Source organism: Sciurus vulgaris (assembly GCF_902686455.1).
Source record: "Sciurus vulgaris genome assembly, contig: HiC_scaffold_135_arrow_ctg1, whole genome shotgun sequence".
In the NCBI taxonomy this organism is placed as follows: domain Eukaryota; kingdom Metazoa; phylum Chordata; class Mammalia; order Rodentia; family Sciuridae; genus Sciurus; species Sciurus vulgaris.
In genome coordinates this window covers 1-11,754 of record NW_027632918.1, presented here as the reverse complement: position 1 = coordinate 11,754, position 11,754 = coordinate 1, and the positions used below count along the sequence as shown (strand labels likewise).

Sequence of the window (11,754 nt, the reverse complement as noted above, 5' to 3'; positions counted from 1 at the left end):
TAGTTCGTGTTCACTTGTTTCTCCGTAACACTTCCACAGCACACGGGAACAGCCATCTAACTACACAATCTTATGTGATGTTCACTGTTGCCACAGCGATCATGCTGAACAGCAGCAAGGACCCTGAGGCCTCGTCCTCCATCCACCGCTCCTCCTGCCATCAGTGCTAACAGGATCTTCCTGCTGCTGCAAAATGGCATGGACTACTACCATTCCTTCTGTTCCCTATACGGGCACAGACACCTGCAAAACCCAGCCAGAACACCAAATTGAGGAACTGTGGTCCCTCGTGCTATCAGCCAGTGCCGGGCAGCAAACAGAATCTTTCTCTGAATGTTAGAACTGATGTGCTGCTGAACAGCTGTGAGCAGGATTCAGGAAGCATCTGTATTCTTTTGCTAGGACAGCCCTATAAACGTCCCACAAACCGAGAGGTTTCAACACAGAAGCAGCATTGGAACATGCTGGACGTCTCAGATCCAGGTTGGTTCTTTGTGAGGGTGCTAGGCAAGAACTGCTCCAGGCCTTTCTCTTAGCTTTTGTCACCTCTTGGGCATATCTCCAATCTGCACATTTTATTCTCCCTGTAGGTAGGGCTGTTTCAAATGTTCCCTTTTTGTAAGAACCCCTATCATACGGAATTAAAACCCACCCTAATAACCTCATTTTCAACTAATTACATCTTTAATGACTCTATTTCAATTAGGTCACATTCTGAGGAACTGGGGTTGAGGACTTCCACACATGGACTTTGGGGGACAAAATGCAATTATACCATCAAAGGGTGGTGATCCTTCACAAAGGAGTGATAACAGGAAGTTGTCAGCACCTGTGCTGGATGCTCTCCATCCCCTGCTCCAGCTACCATCTCCAACACTCTCCACCTTGCTCTGTGCTGGAAGGCTGACCTCTGAAAACTGCATCCTGACCTCCCATGAGCTTCTGTCATACTGGAGTAATGGGAGACATGGGCAGGAGCCTGGGGGGTAGGAAGAGAGGAGTCAGGCTATACTACCCCATGCTCCTCTTCCCATCCCCTCCCAACTAATTTTCAAACTCCTGTCTTTCCATGCTTCTTTCCTATTGAATATCTGACAGATAAAACTGAATAATACTGAAAGTATTTGTGAATGTGTATGGATTGCATCAGAAGCACATTCAGGAATATGAGCTGATGTTCATGAGCGTCTTTCGGGCAGCTCAGATGGCTCACTCGGGAGAGCTTCCCAAATGTGCCTTCAAAGAAATGATGTTTGAGGTGATGGATATGCCAGTTATCCTGATAGGCTCATTACCCATCATATAAATGTAGTGGAATGTCATTCAGTGCCCCATAAATATGGAAAAGTATGATGTGTGAATTAAAATAAATCTTTAAGAAAGTGTGCTAACAAGTCCGAACATGAATGTTTTTTATTTTTCATGCTATTTTTGGGAGATCTCCAAAATGTTCTTTAAAAGCCAAACACACTTGCTTTACTGGTTTGCATTAGTGCATTCTGTCCTTCCCGAGATAAAGGGCTCTGGGCTGGTCAACCCGCAGCTTGGAGAGCAAGATGTCTCTTCCCCAGGTCCTTCCTCCACCTCTTGGAATGAGGCATATGGGGCGGCTCCCGCCATCCTGAGCTCTTTCCCAGGAGCTGCCACCCGGGGGGTTGGATTCATGCCGCTGCCCAGGTGCTCCCTGCGATCTGTGCGGGGATCGGAGGGAGGGGATCTGGCAGCGGGATTGGACCTCCTTCCTCCACTTGGGAACCCTGAGTCGGGCCGCTGGGATGCACAAACCCGCACCCCCAAGCGCAGCGGGAGTTGGCGGGGTGGGGACGGACTGGGGCGGGGCCGCCGCGAGGCTGGGCGGGACGGGGACTGGGCCGCACGCTGCTCCCAGAACTCTGAGCGCTGGGCACCTGCGAATGTGCGGTTCCGCGCTGCCGCTGCCCCCGCCTCCTGCCCAGCGAACTGGGCCCGGTGCTGCTGGTGGCCGGGCGATATGAAGTGGCTCCACACAGTGTAGCCGGATCGCCCGGGATGTGGCTCAAGCCCGAGGAGGTGCCAGTGAAGAATCCTGAAGCTCAGGGTGGCCCAGAGGAGCAGCAGCTACTTCTTGCCACAGCAGCGCCGTGGGCACAGCGAGGGGATCGGTCACCTCACCGGTAAGGGGGTGGCGGGGGTGGGCCGGGCCTGGGGTCTCGCTTCCCGCCGCGCCCGTCGCTCCCAGCCGGGAAATCCGGGAGGCGCCTCTGCAGTCGGCGGGGCTGAGAGGGGCTAGGGGGTGCTGCGGACGCTGCCTGGGCGGCCGGGCGGGGTGCGCGGGGTGCGCGGGGTGCGCGGGGCGGGCCGGTGCGCGGCTGCGCGGGGTTCGCGGGGAGCGCTCCTCCCGCTGCGCTTGCGGAAGTGCGACCGCTGGGCACCGTGGGTCTGCGTTTCCCGCGCAGCCGCTGCCGCCGCCTCCTCCCAAGCGAGCTGGGCCACGTGCGGCCTTGGCCTCGGCTACGTGAAGCGGGGCCCCAGAAGAAAGGGAAACAAGCCCGACGAGGTGCTGCTGAAGGACGCCCTGAAGCTCTGGGTGACCGGGAGGAGCAGCGGCTCCTTCATCCTAGGGCGGTGCTGCGGGCTCGGCGAGGGAGGCGGCGGCCTCAGCGGTAAGGAGTTCGCGGCGGGTGGCCGGCCTCAGCTCCCAGCCCGGGGCTGAGTCGCAGGTGGGAATTTCTTGGGAGACGCGGGGTCAGGATGGCCCTGCCTCGGGTTTGTTTTCCTTTCTTCTGCATTTCTCTGGCTTGTCAGTGGTGTCTACTCCGCGCCCTCTCCCCCCACCCGGCCCATGTTACAGCCGGCCTTTGCTGGAGTGTTGGAAAGCAGTCGTCATGTCAGAGCATTCAGCCCTGCAGCTCTGCTATGCTTCTTATTTCCTGAAGTTTTTCTTGATTCTTTCCTTTATTTTTTAATGAAAAGCATGTCATCTTTGAACAGAGTTTTATTTCCTTCTCTCTCTGTATACCTTCTGTTTCCTCTTTTCATCTTAGCATATTAGCTGGATCTTTCAGTGTGATGTTGAATAGGAGTGATAGGAGAAGTTGTCTTTACCTTGTTCCTGGTTATCAGGAAAGTGTTGTGTTTCTCTGTAAGTATGATGTTAATTGTAGGGTTTTGGGGTGAGAAGGTAAATGATATTATCAAGTTAGACAAGTTCTTGATTCCTCGTTTGCTGTTTTTTTCCTTTAATCATGAATGGGTGGGTGTTCCATTTTTGTCAAATGCTTTGTGTATCAATTGGAATAAGTTTGTGATCCCCCCCTACTTCTATATTGATGAATTTTCGAATGCTGGACCATTGTTGCATACTTGGAGCGAGTCCCACTTGGTCACGAGGTATAAATTCTTTTATATGTTGGTGGATCCTGTTTGCTGGTGGAATTTTTGTGGTGTGAACAATTGAAGTCAGGGAGTTGGGCACACTAGGCAAGCACTCTGCCACTGAGCTACATCCCTAGCCCCACCCCTTTCCTTTTCCTCTGTGTGACTGTGACATGGGTTCCTTGTGGGCCTTGGTTTTCTTTTCTTCCTTCTTTTTTTTCTTAAATCCATTCTGAAAATCCCTGGGTGTTTTTGGTTGGTGTATTTAGGCCATTCACATGTAAAGTGATTGTTGGCATTGTTAGATGAATCTCTACCAGGTTGGTAACTTTTTTCTATTCCTCGTTCTGTTCTTTTTCTTTTGAACCTCTTTTCCTGACTTCTTTAGCAGTTGAATGCTTGGTGATGCCATTTATCTCTTAGCTTGCCAACAATAGGTAGAAAAGAATTTGTAGTATATATTTCTGGTTTGGAACATAATTTCCAGATTAGTCTGTGTCTACCTTCAAATATTATGCTGTTTCACATGAAATGTAGACTTTTAATTTTTTTTTTTTTTTTGTGTGCTGGGGATTGAACTCAGGGACGCTTAAGCACTGTGCCATATCCCCAGTCCATTTGTAGCTCTATTTTGAGACAAGGTCTCAGAGTTGCTGAGGCTGGCCTTAAACTTATGATCCTCCTGCCTCAGCCTCCTGAGCCACTGGGATTGTAGGTGTGCACCACCATGCTTGGTCGAAATGCAGATATACTAGTATTCCCAGATCCTGTCTCATCTTTTCTGACATTGTCATCCATTTCACTTATTTACATATTGTAATCACTCAATAAATTTTTTGTTAACTCTTCAAACATTTCTCTTAGATTACTTAGGGATAGGAAAAATAAGAAATTTTAATCTACCCTCATTCATTTCCTGAGACACACTTCTTCTCTTTACGTAGCTCAGAGCTACTGACCTATGTGTTTTCTTTCTCTCTGACGAATTTGATGGTTAGGTCTGCTGGAAACGGATTTCCTGTTCTTTTTTAAGAAAGTCTTTCTTTTTCAATTTTGAAGGTTAATTTCACTGGACTCAGCCTGGTATGGTGGTCCTTGCTGGTAATCCTTACAATTTGGTAGAAGGAGGCAGTAGGATCACATCTTTGAGGTCAGCCTCAGCAATGTGTTGAATCCCTCTCTCTAAACAAACAATAAAACAACTAGGGATGTGGTTCAGTGGTAGAGCATCCCTAGATTCAATACCAAGTATCTCCCCCTCAAAAAAAAATCCTCATTTCATTTAGATTTATTGGTTTGTGATCATTTCTTTCAGCACCTTATTTCAACTCCCTTGATCGCATGCTTGGAGAAGTCTGCTATAATTACCGTGTTCTTGCTAGGCTGTCTGCTTCACACCCCCTCTTCTTTAAAGATTTTCTTTTTGTTTCTGCAATTTGAATATGATATACCTCAGTGTAGATTTGTAAATATTTTTCCTTTTTTTATAATTTTCTGCATGGTGTTCTCTGTACTTCTTGGATCTATGATCTGGAGTGTGTCATTAATTTTGGAAAATTCTTGGTCATTATTGCTTCACATGATTGCTTTCCTCTACTCCTGTTTTTCCAGTTTGGGTTCCTTCTATCTTTGGGAATTATCCTCAGCAGTCAGATATTGTGTACTTCCTATGTCTCTGTCTCACTCTTGGCTTTACAGTGGGTTTGGAGGTTTCTGTTGATCTGTCTTCAAGTTCACTGATTGTTTTCTTGACTGTCCCATCTACTGATGAGCCATGAAGGGCAATCTTCATTTTTGTTTATTTCTATTTATTTTGTTTTTCATTTCTTAGAGTTTCCATCTGTCTGCTTTCATGACCTAGTCTTCCATACTCTATACCTTTTTCTTTAGAGCCCTTCACCTATAAATCACACTTATTTTAAAAGTTCTCTCAAAGTACCAAGATCTGTCATATCTGTGTGTCATTTCGATGCATGCTTTATCTTTTCTCTTTTTTTTGGAGGCGGGGTTCTGGGGATCAAACCCAGAGCCTTGTGCTTATAAGGCAAGCACTCTACTGACTGAGCTATCTCCCCAGCCCTATCTTTTAATCATGTGTATTTTCTTGCCTACTGGTATGTTTTTCTGTATACATTTAGAGAAAACTTATTGTGGTATATAAACAACTTATTTATACATGTATATAAATAATAACAAGTGAGGAAATCTTCTTCCATGTGTGTTTTGCTACTCTGCTGGGACTTGGCTCTTTGCAGTTTCCTGTAGCTGAAGGTACCAGAGGCCTCACATTCCTCCATGTCCCTGGTTGTGTCTCTTCTCTGTCCCTGGGTTCAGAACTTCCCAGCCTCCCTGCTCTTTGAGCTGTCATGTGCTCGCATTTATCCTGGAGCTTTTGCTGTTGGCAAGGGGGAGGGTCCTAGAATCATCAATCAATCTCAGTCATCAGTGGACGTGTGACCCTGGCCTGTGACCTTCCCAAGTGTTTTCTAGCTGCTTCCTCCTACCCCTGTGGGGACAGGAAAGCCAGAGGGGACACAGGAGCCAGAGAAGGCCTTTCCTCAGCTGGGGTGAGGCCCTGAGGATGCTGCATGGCCTTATTCTTCCCTTGTCCAGAGAGCTGGGCAGGTGTCCCTGGGGTCTTTCAGTGGGAACTGGTGGGGTTCTGGTGAGAACACCTGTGCTGCCTTGGGGTTCTTTAAGATTACAGCACCAGGGCTTTCTTATTCTCTTTCAGTCAGGCCCCTGCACAGTCAGTCTCAGGACTCAAGTGTCCTGCAGTTCATGACCGCAGCACTGGGGGAGCAGGTCCCAACTCTGTCCCTGGGATTACCTGTGCTGCTTTAGCTTTGGGGGTTATGTTTTGACCTGTGACCTCAGTTCTTCGATGAGTCCAAGAAAAGCCTGTGATTTGCAGTCTGCTTGGCCTCTGCTTGTATTTATGGAGGGGTGCTTCCCAAGGTCTTTGCATGCTGGAACTGAAGCTGGAAGTCCCCTTGTGGCTTTTTGATTGCTGCCCTGCCCACCTGCCCACCAGTTGAAGGGTCCGGGTTGACACAGACCTCCAGACCTTTCCAGAAGCATGTGAGAGAAATCCTCACTCTGCCTCAAAACTCGGCACCCCTCTGTGGCTGTCCAGGTGCTGCACACCCTCCCTGTTCTCTCTCCATGTCACCTAGAGTCCCCCAGGCTGCTGTTACAAAGTTTGCATGGGTTCTGTCACAGATGTCTGAGAAGTGCCTCCTGGGATGGGCTGCTTTATAGTCTTCCTCGGTATCACCACCAGGATTTTTTATCTTTGCTAGACAAACATGGCATTTCACCGGTCTTTTGAAAACACAGCCTTAAGTGCCCTTACCCCAGCCTGCTGTTATCTTCCACTGAGCTCTGCTAAGCTGCCTGTGGGTTATTTATTAAGGGTTAGCTCTCCATCCAGCATACAGGACAGACTTCCTGTCCGCGCTCCGTCGTCTGACACCAAATACCAAACCCTTAAAGGGTCAGGGTACTAGCCAAAGAATAATTGCTGTAAAAACACACATCCTTCCTTCTGCTGGGGAAAGTCATCCCGTAGGGCAGGTGAGGGTGGTGTAGGTGCTGGTCATCTAGGAAGAGGTTGCACAGGGTGAGCAAGGTGTCTCTTGGGTGTGGAGGTTGGCAGCAAGAGAGGGTTGATGTGCAAGTAAATATATCAAGGGTGGTGGAGGCTGGGCTTCTCTGTTGCAGAAGAGAGCTGTGAACAAGGAAAGAAGTAAGAATGAATACAGGGAGTGAGTCGCAGGAGGCATTGATGTGAACTCAGTTTTTCTGTATGTAGATTATGTACACATACACACATTGCATTAAGAGATGTGTATGCCTGTGTGCAAATACATGAGTCATATGTATACACACAGACCCCGTTACCAATGAGCTTCCAGATACCAGGTTTTTATTTTTATTTTATAGTAGTGATGGAACCTAGGGCCACATACCCACTGATCCACATCCCCAGCCCTTTTTATTTTATTTTATTTTTTTATTTTGAGCCACTGTTGTGCTAAGTTGCATAGCGCCTCGCTAAGTTGCTGAGGCAGTCGTTGAACTCACAGTCCTCCTGCCTCAGCCTCCCAAGCCACTGGAATGCCAGGTGGCTTTTGTGTAGCAATCCTCTTGAAAAGAAATAGAATTTCTGAGAAAAATGTCCCATTTCAGGGCTGGTGCAGGGAAAGTACGAGACAATGTTGGAATATTTTTTTGTGGCAGAGACTATGAAAAAACATGAGTACATGTCCAAAGGACACAGAACCCAGTTTAAAGGGATTCCTACCTGCAAACCTGGAACAATTAAATCATCCGAGTAAATAATAGTAATGAATTCTTACTCTCTGAAGAAAAGCAGGAAAGATGAGACCATACCAATAAAAGTGAATAAATTCAAAGTTTGAGGAATGGGAAATTTACATAACTACATTATTTGTCTGTAGGAGGCTTGTGAGTTACAAGGGAAAAAGGAATAAGTTCATGGTGCAGAGCCCAAGCAGCCACTAACTTAAGAGACCAAGTGAACAACACCAGGAGTGGAACAAGTTGAAATTGTGTCCACCTGAGAGGATGTGATGCATAGCATTCCTTCTGTGAGGCTGGCCAGAGACTTTAACCTGAATCTAATCAGCTCAGGCAAGCCAAAACTAGGATTTGCTGCTGAAGAACTGGCCACTAATCTTTGAAACCGTCAAGCTCAAGGAAATCAAAGGTGTGTTAAGAGAAGTAACAGTTCAAGGCAGTGGGTGATTCTGAACAGGTGCAATGTGGTAGAGTCACAAGACAAGCAGTTCTCAACTCCTGTGGACTGAATTAGTGCCTTTGTTTCTACAGTGGTGCAAAAGCAACCTGTGTTCAGTAGAAACCATACAAGCATTTTTTTAAAATAATTTTTTGGATGTTAATAGACCTTTATTTTATTGGTTCACTTTCATAGGGTGTTGAGGGTGGAACCCAGTGCCTCCCACATGCCAGACAGGTTCTGTGCCACTGATCCCCAGCCCGAGGCCCCATATATGCAGTTTTGAATTTGGATCTTTTCCTGGGGATGTGCCCTAGTCCTCTCTGATGTGGGGCAGGCCCCAGTCAGCCTGCGATGATGAGGGCCATCCAGTGACAGAGTGCCCTGCTGCCAAGCGGGAGGAACAAGTGGATACATCCCATGCATTTCCGAGTCGCAGTGTGTTTGTTCCCCTTAGGACGGGTTTGTGAGGCACTTGGAAACTGGCGGGATCTGAGGAGCAGAGGGTAGGAATGTCCCAGTGTTAACTTTCTGAATTGTGGGTTGTGCTGTTGTGTCGGCACACGTCACTGCTGGTGTGAAACATGCTGCACACTCTGGGGTGATGGGGTGGCAGGTCGGTGACATACTTAATGATTCAACTTCCTTTAACATTGGGGGTCTTAAACCAAAATTAACTCCTCAGGCCACTCAGGGCCCTCTCGGGGCCTAGTAGTGAAGGAGCATGGGCAAAGGAAGGTGTAGGGCTTCAGCTCCTCCAGGGAGGAGGGAGTGGGTTTGTTCACCTGCCATTGATTCAGGATGCCATTCATCACAGGAGAATGCCAGTCCTTCACCTGCTACCTGTGCCTTCTGTCCTGCGGGGTCTTGGATGTGTTGTCATATTTCTCAGGGTACCTTTCTGGAGTAGAAAGGGATTATTCTTCCACGTGAGATGTGGATACAATGAGGATCCTAACTGGCAACACTTACCTGGTGCTTGAAGGGCCTGGCAATAGTCTAGGTACTTTGAATGATGACTTAATTTCCATAATTACCCTTGGAAGCATATCGTGGTTGCTTCATCTTCCAAAGAGACCAGGGCACAGAGAAATCAGGTAACTTTCCTAATGCCACACAGCTTGAAAGTGGTAGAGCTGGGGTTCCCATCGGGCAGTCTGACTCCAACAGCAGATGCTGAGGAAATGGGTGTGAGGAAGCTAGAGCTCTGGGCCCCATGGAGCTCTGACTCTGCGAGGTGTCAGAGCTGTGCCTGGGCTCTCACCAGTGACCATGCTGCCTCCGCATGTGGGAGTGGCAGCTGCACACTGGTTGTGGGTCTGCAGGTCCCTGAGCTCACAGGTGTGTGTGCTTCTCTTTTGCCTTGTAGGTGGCCCGGTGGGTGCTCTGGAGGCAGTGCTGGATTCCAACACTGGGGTCACTCCCTTTCGAGTTTTGCTTCAAGTTTCCGGCTCACAGGTGTGCTCTCCCATAGCACATGCAGAGTTCCTGGATGGATGTGACGTTCACTGGGCCGTAGCCACTGGTGAGTCTTGTTCCCATTGGAATGTTCCAGACCCTGAGTTCTGAGCATGCGGAGCATCTGTCTGTTGGTTAGCCTGCAGATAATGCCCGGGGAGCCTCACCTGCTTTCAGAAGCTCTGGCTGTCCTCCACATGTCTGTCTTTTTCTTAGTGATCGGAAGCACACTGAACTGTGAGCGTGAGTGAGCCAGGCTTCTGAGGGGTGTGTTTCAGGGCACTCACGTGTTGCTGGGTATGAAGTGGCCGTTTCCTTTACGGTCTTGGTGTCTGATTAATAGGGTTTTCCCAGGTGTGTGCATGTGTGGTAATAGCCGGGGGCAAAGTGCAAGGGCTGTGTCCAACTTGGGCAGTCTCCACCGCATGTTACATGTCTGTGCCAAGAAACTGCATCACTGGGCTTCTGGGTGCTAAGGAAGTTTTCCTCGGGCCGGCACAGGTTAGGTTTGCTTGTTTTCTACTATTGTCCTGCCCTCAGAAGGTCCTTAGTAGTGAATTGTTCTTTTTAGGGTTCTCTTGTGGGGAGTGAGGATGGGAGGCATGGGTATGTTCTGGTGTGGGGATTGTGCTGTTGACTGAGATACTTGTACTTGTGCAGGCATTACATGTCATTGACTCGCCCTCATACTTCATAGTGCTGAGCATTGACAAAGGATCCCTGCCCAGGAATGTGGGTGTCCAATAAATTACAAACAAAAAGGGTGGAACCAGCTTAAGAGTAGGAATGGGATGAGCGGCCTGTGAGGATGATCCCTGTCTTTTCCAGGCTCTGGTGTGACAGAACAAGGAAGTAGAGGGGGGGGGCCTTTAAGAGTACTTTTTTTCTTTTAAACTAGGTGGAAGAGAGAGTTAAACTATTTCATGGGTGAATTGTGTTATTTGGCAAAAGATCTGTGGATAACAGGTAGGAAGGGAGACACATTGTTATTACTATTTTAATTTCACATGGACCAAAATCTATCCAGGCTTCCTAAAGGTGCCTCGCTTTAGGCAGAGAGATAAGTTGTGAGCCCTGACTGAGTGGCTTGGGGTTGTAGACAGAAGAACATGTCCAGTACTTCTGGCTAGAGCTCAGACATCCGTTGTGCTGACTCCCTGCTGGCACTCAGGTCACTTCTTTTTTCCTGCCTCCCTCCATGGAAATAAAAGTTCCAGTGTCTCTCTGGCTGCTATCCCTCCTGTGCCCAGGACAGCATTGGGCAGGTAGTCAGTGCCCAGTAAAGCATGGTAGATAGTGGGGAAGCATGCAAAGAAGGTGACCAAGGCCCCTTGTTGAAGTTTTGTAAGGCAAAGGAAAGTGACGTATCCAGATGGCCCCCTGACTTTGTGTGGTCAGACTTCACGATTTTTGGACTTTTAGGTCATGTGGAAGCATAGCCGTAGAAACCTTGGACTTTTCACTTCGGCATAGTATGCAATAAATTACGTGAGCTCTTCAACACTTTATAATACATAGGCTTTGTATTGGATGGTTTTGCCCAACTGCAGGATAATGGGTGTGTTCTGAACATGTTGACAGGAGCTTAGGCTAAGCTGTGATACTTGGTGGATTAGGTATTAAATACAGGTTTTTTTTGATAGCAATCTCAATCTCATGATGAGTTTATTAGGATGCAACCCGGTTGTCAGTTGAGGAGCATGTGTAGTCACAATTAAGATTTCTTGGGTCCTTTGTAAAAAGGCAGGGCACAGGCCTGCTCATGAACATTGAGCAGTCAGACAACTTCAAGATAGAGGTTGTGGTTTTTGCTTTCAACACAAATTTTTCTTCTTAATGGTACAATACAAAATTTACTATCCTAATTATTTTTAGTTAGTTGCATAAAGTACTTTCACAGTGATATGGGCATCACCACCATCCATCTCCAGAACACTCCTCAAGTTCTCAAAATGAATCTCTGCACCCGTTAAAGTCTCTGCTACCCTCTCCCTCTGGCAGCTGCCATTTCACTTCCTGCCTCTGCATTTGGCGAGGAACCTCATATGGAGGACTCATACTGCCTTATCCTGTGACTGGCTCGGTTCACTTGGCACAGTCTTCAAGTTTCATCCATGTTGCTGTATATGTCAGAATTTCCTTCCTTCTTAAGACTGGATGAGACTCCATTGTACGTCTGC

At 47.8% G+C, this 11,754-nt stretch overlaps 1 protein-coding gene across 1 annotated transcript; it reads left to right on the top strand.

Moving 5' to 3' along the window:
- Positions 1-1,900: 1,900 nt before the first annotated feature.
- LOC306652156 (uncharacterized protein) lies at positions 1,901-8,728 on the top strand. The gene is made up of 4 exons (XM_079125194.1): positions 1,901-2,153; positions 2,436-2,642; positions 7,818-8,086; positions 8,312-8,728. Exons 1-3 carry the CDS (start codon positions 2,029-2,031, stop codon positions 7,879-7,881), a joined length of 396 nt encoding a protein of 131 aa, XP_078981320.1. The 5' UTR covers positions 1,901-2,028; the 3' UTR covers positions 7,882-8,086; positions 8,312-8,728.
- Positions 8,729-11,754: the final 3,026 nt, after the last annotated feature.

Coding starts and splice junctions, on each gene's coding strand:
- LOC306652156 (XM_079125194.1), top strand. CDS start 2,029: ATGTGGCTCAAGCCCGAGGAGGTGCCAGTGAAGAATCCTGAAGCTCAG. Junction 2,154..2,435: donor GGGGATCGGTCACCTCACCG/GTAAGGGGGTGG, acceptor TTTCCCGCGCAG/CCGCTGCCGCCGCCTCCTCC. Junction 2,643..7,817: donor GGGAGGCGGCGGCCTCAGCG/GTAAGGAGTTCG, acceptor ATTTGTCTGTAG/GAGGCTTGTGAGTTACAAGG.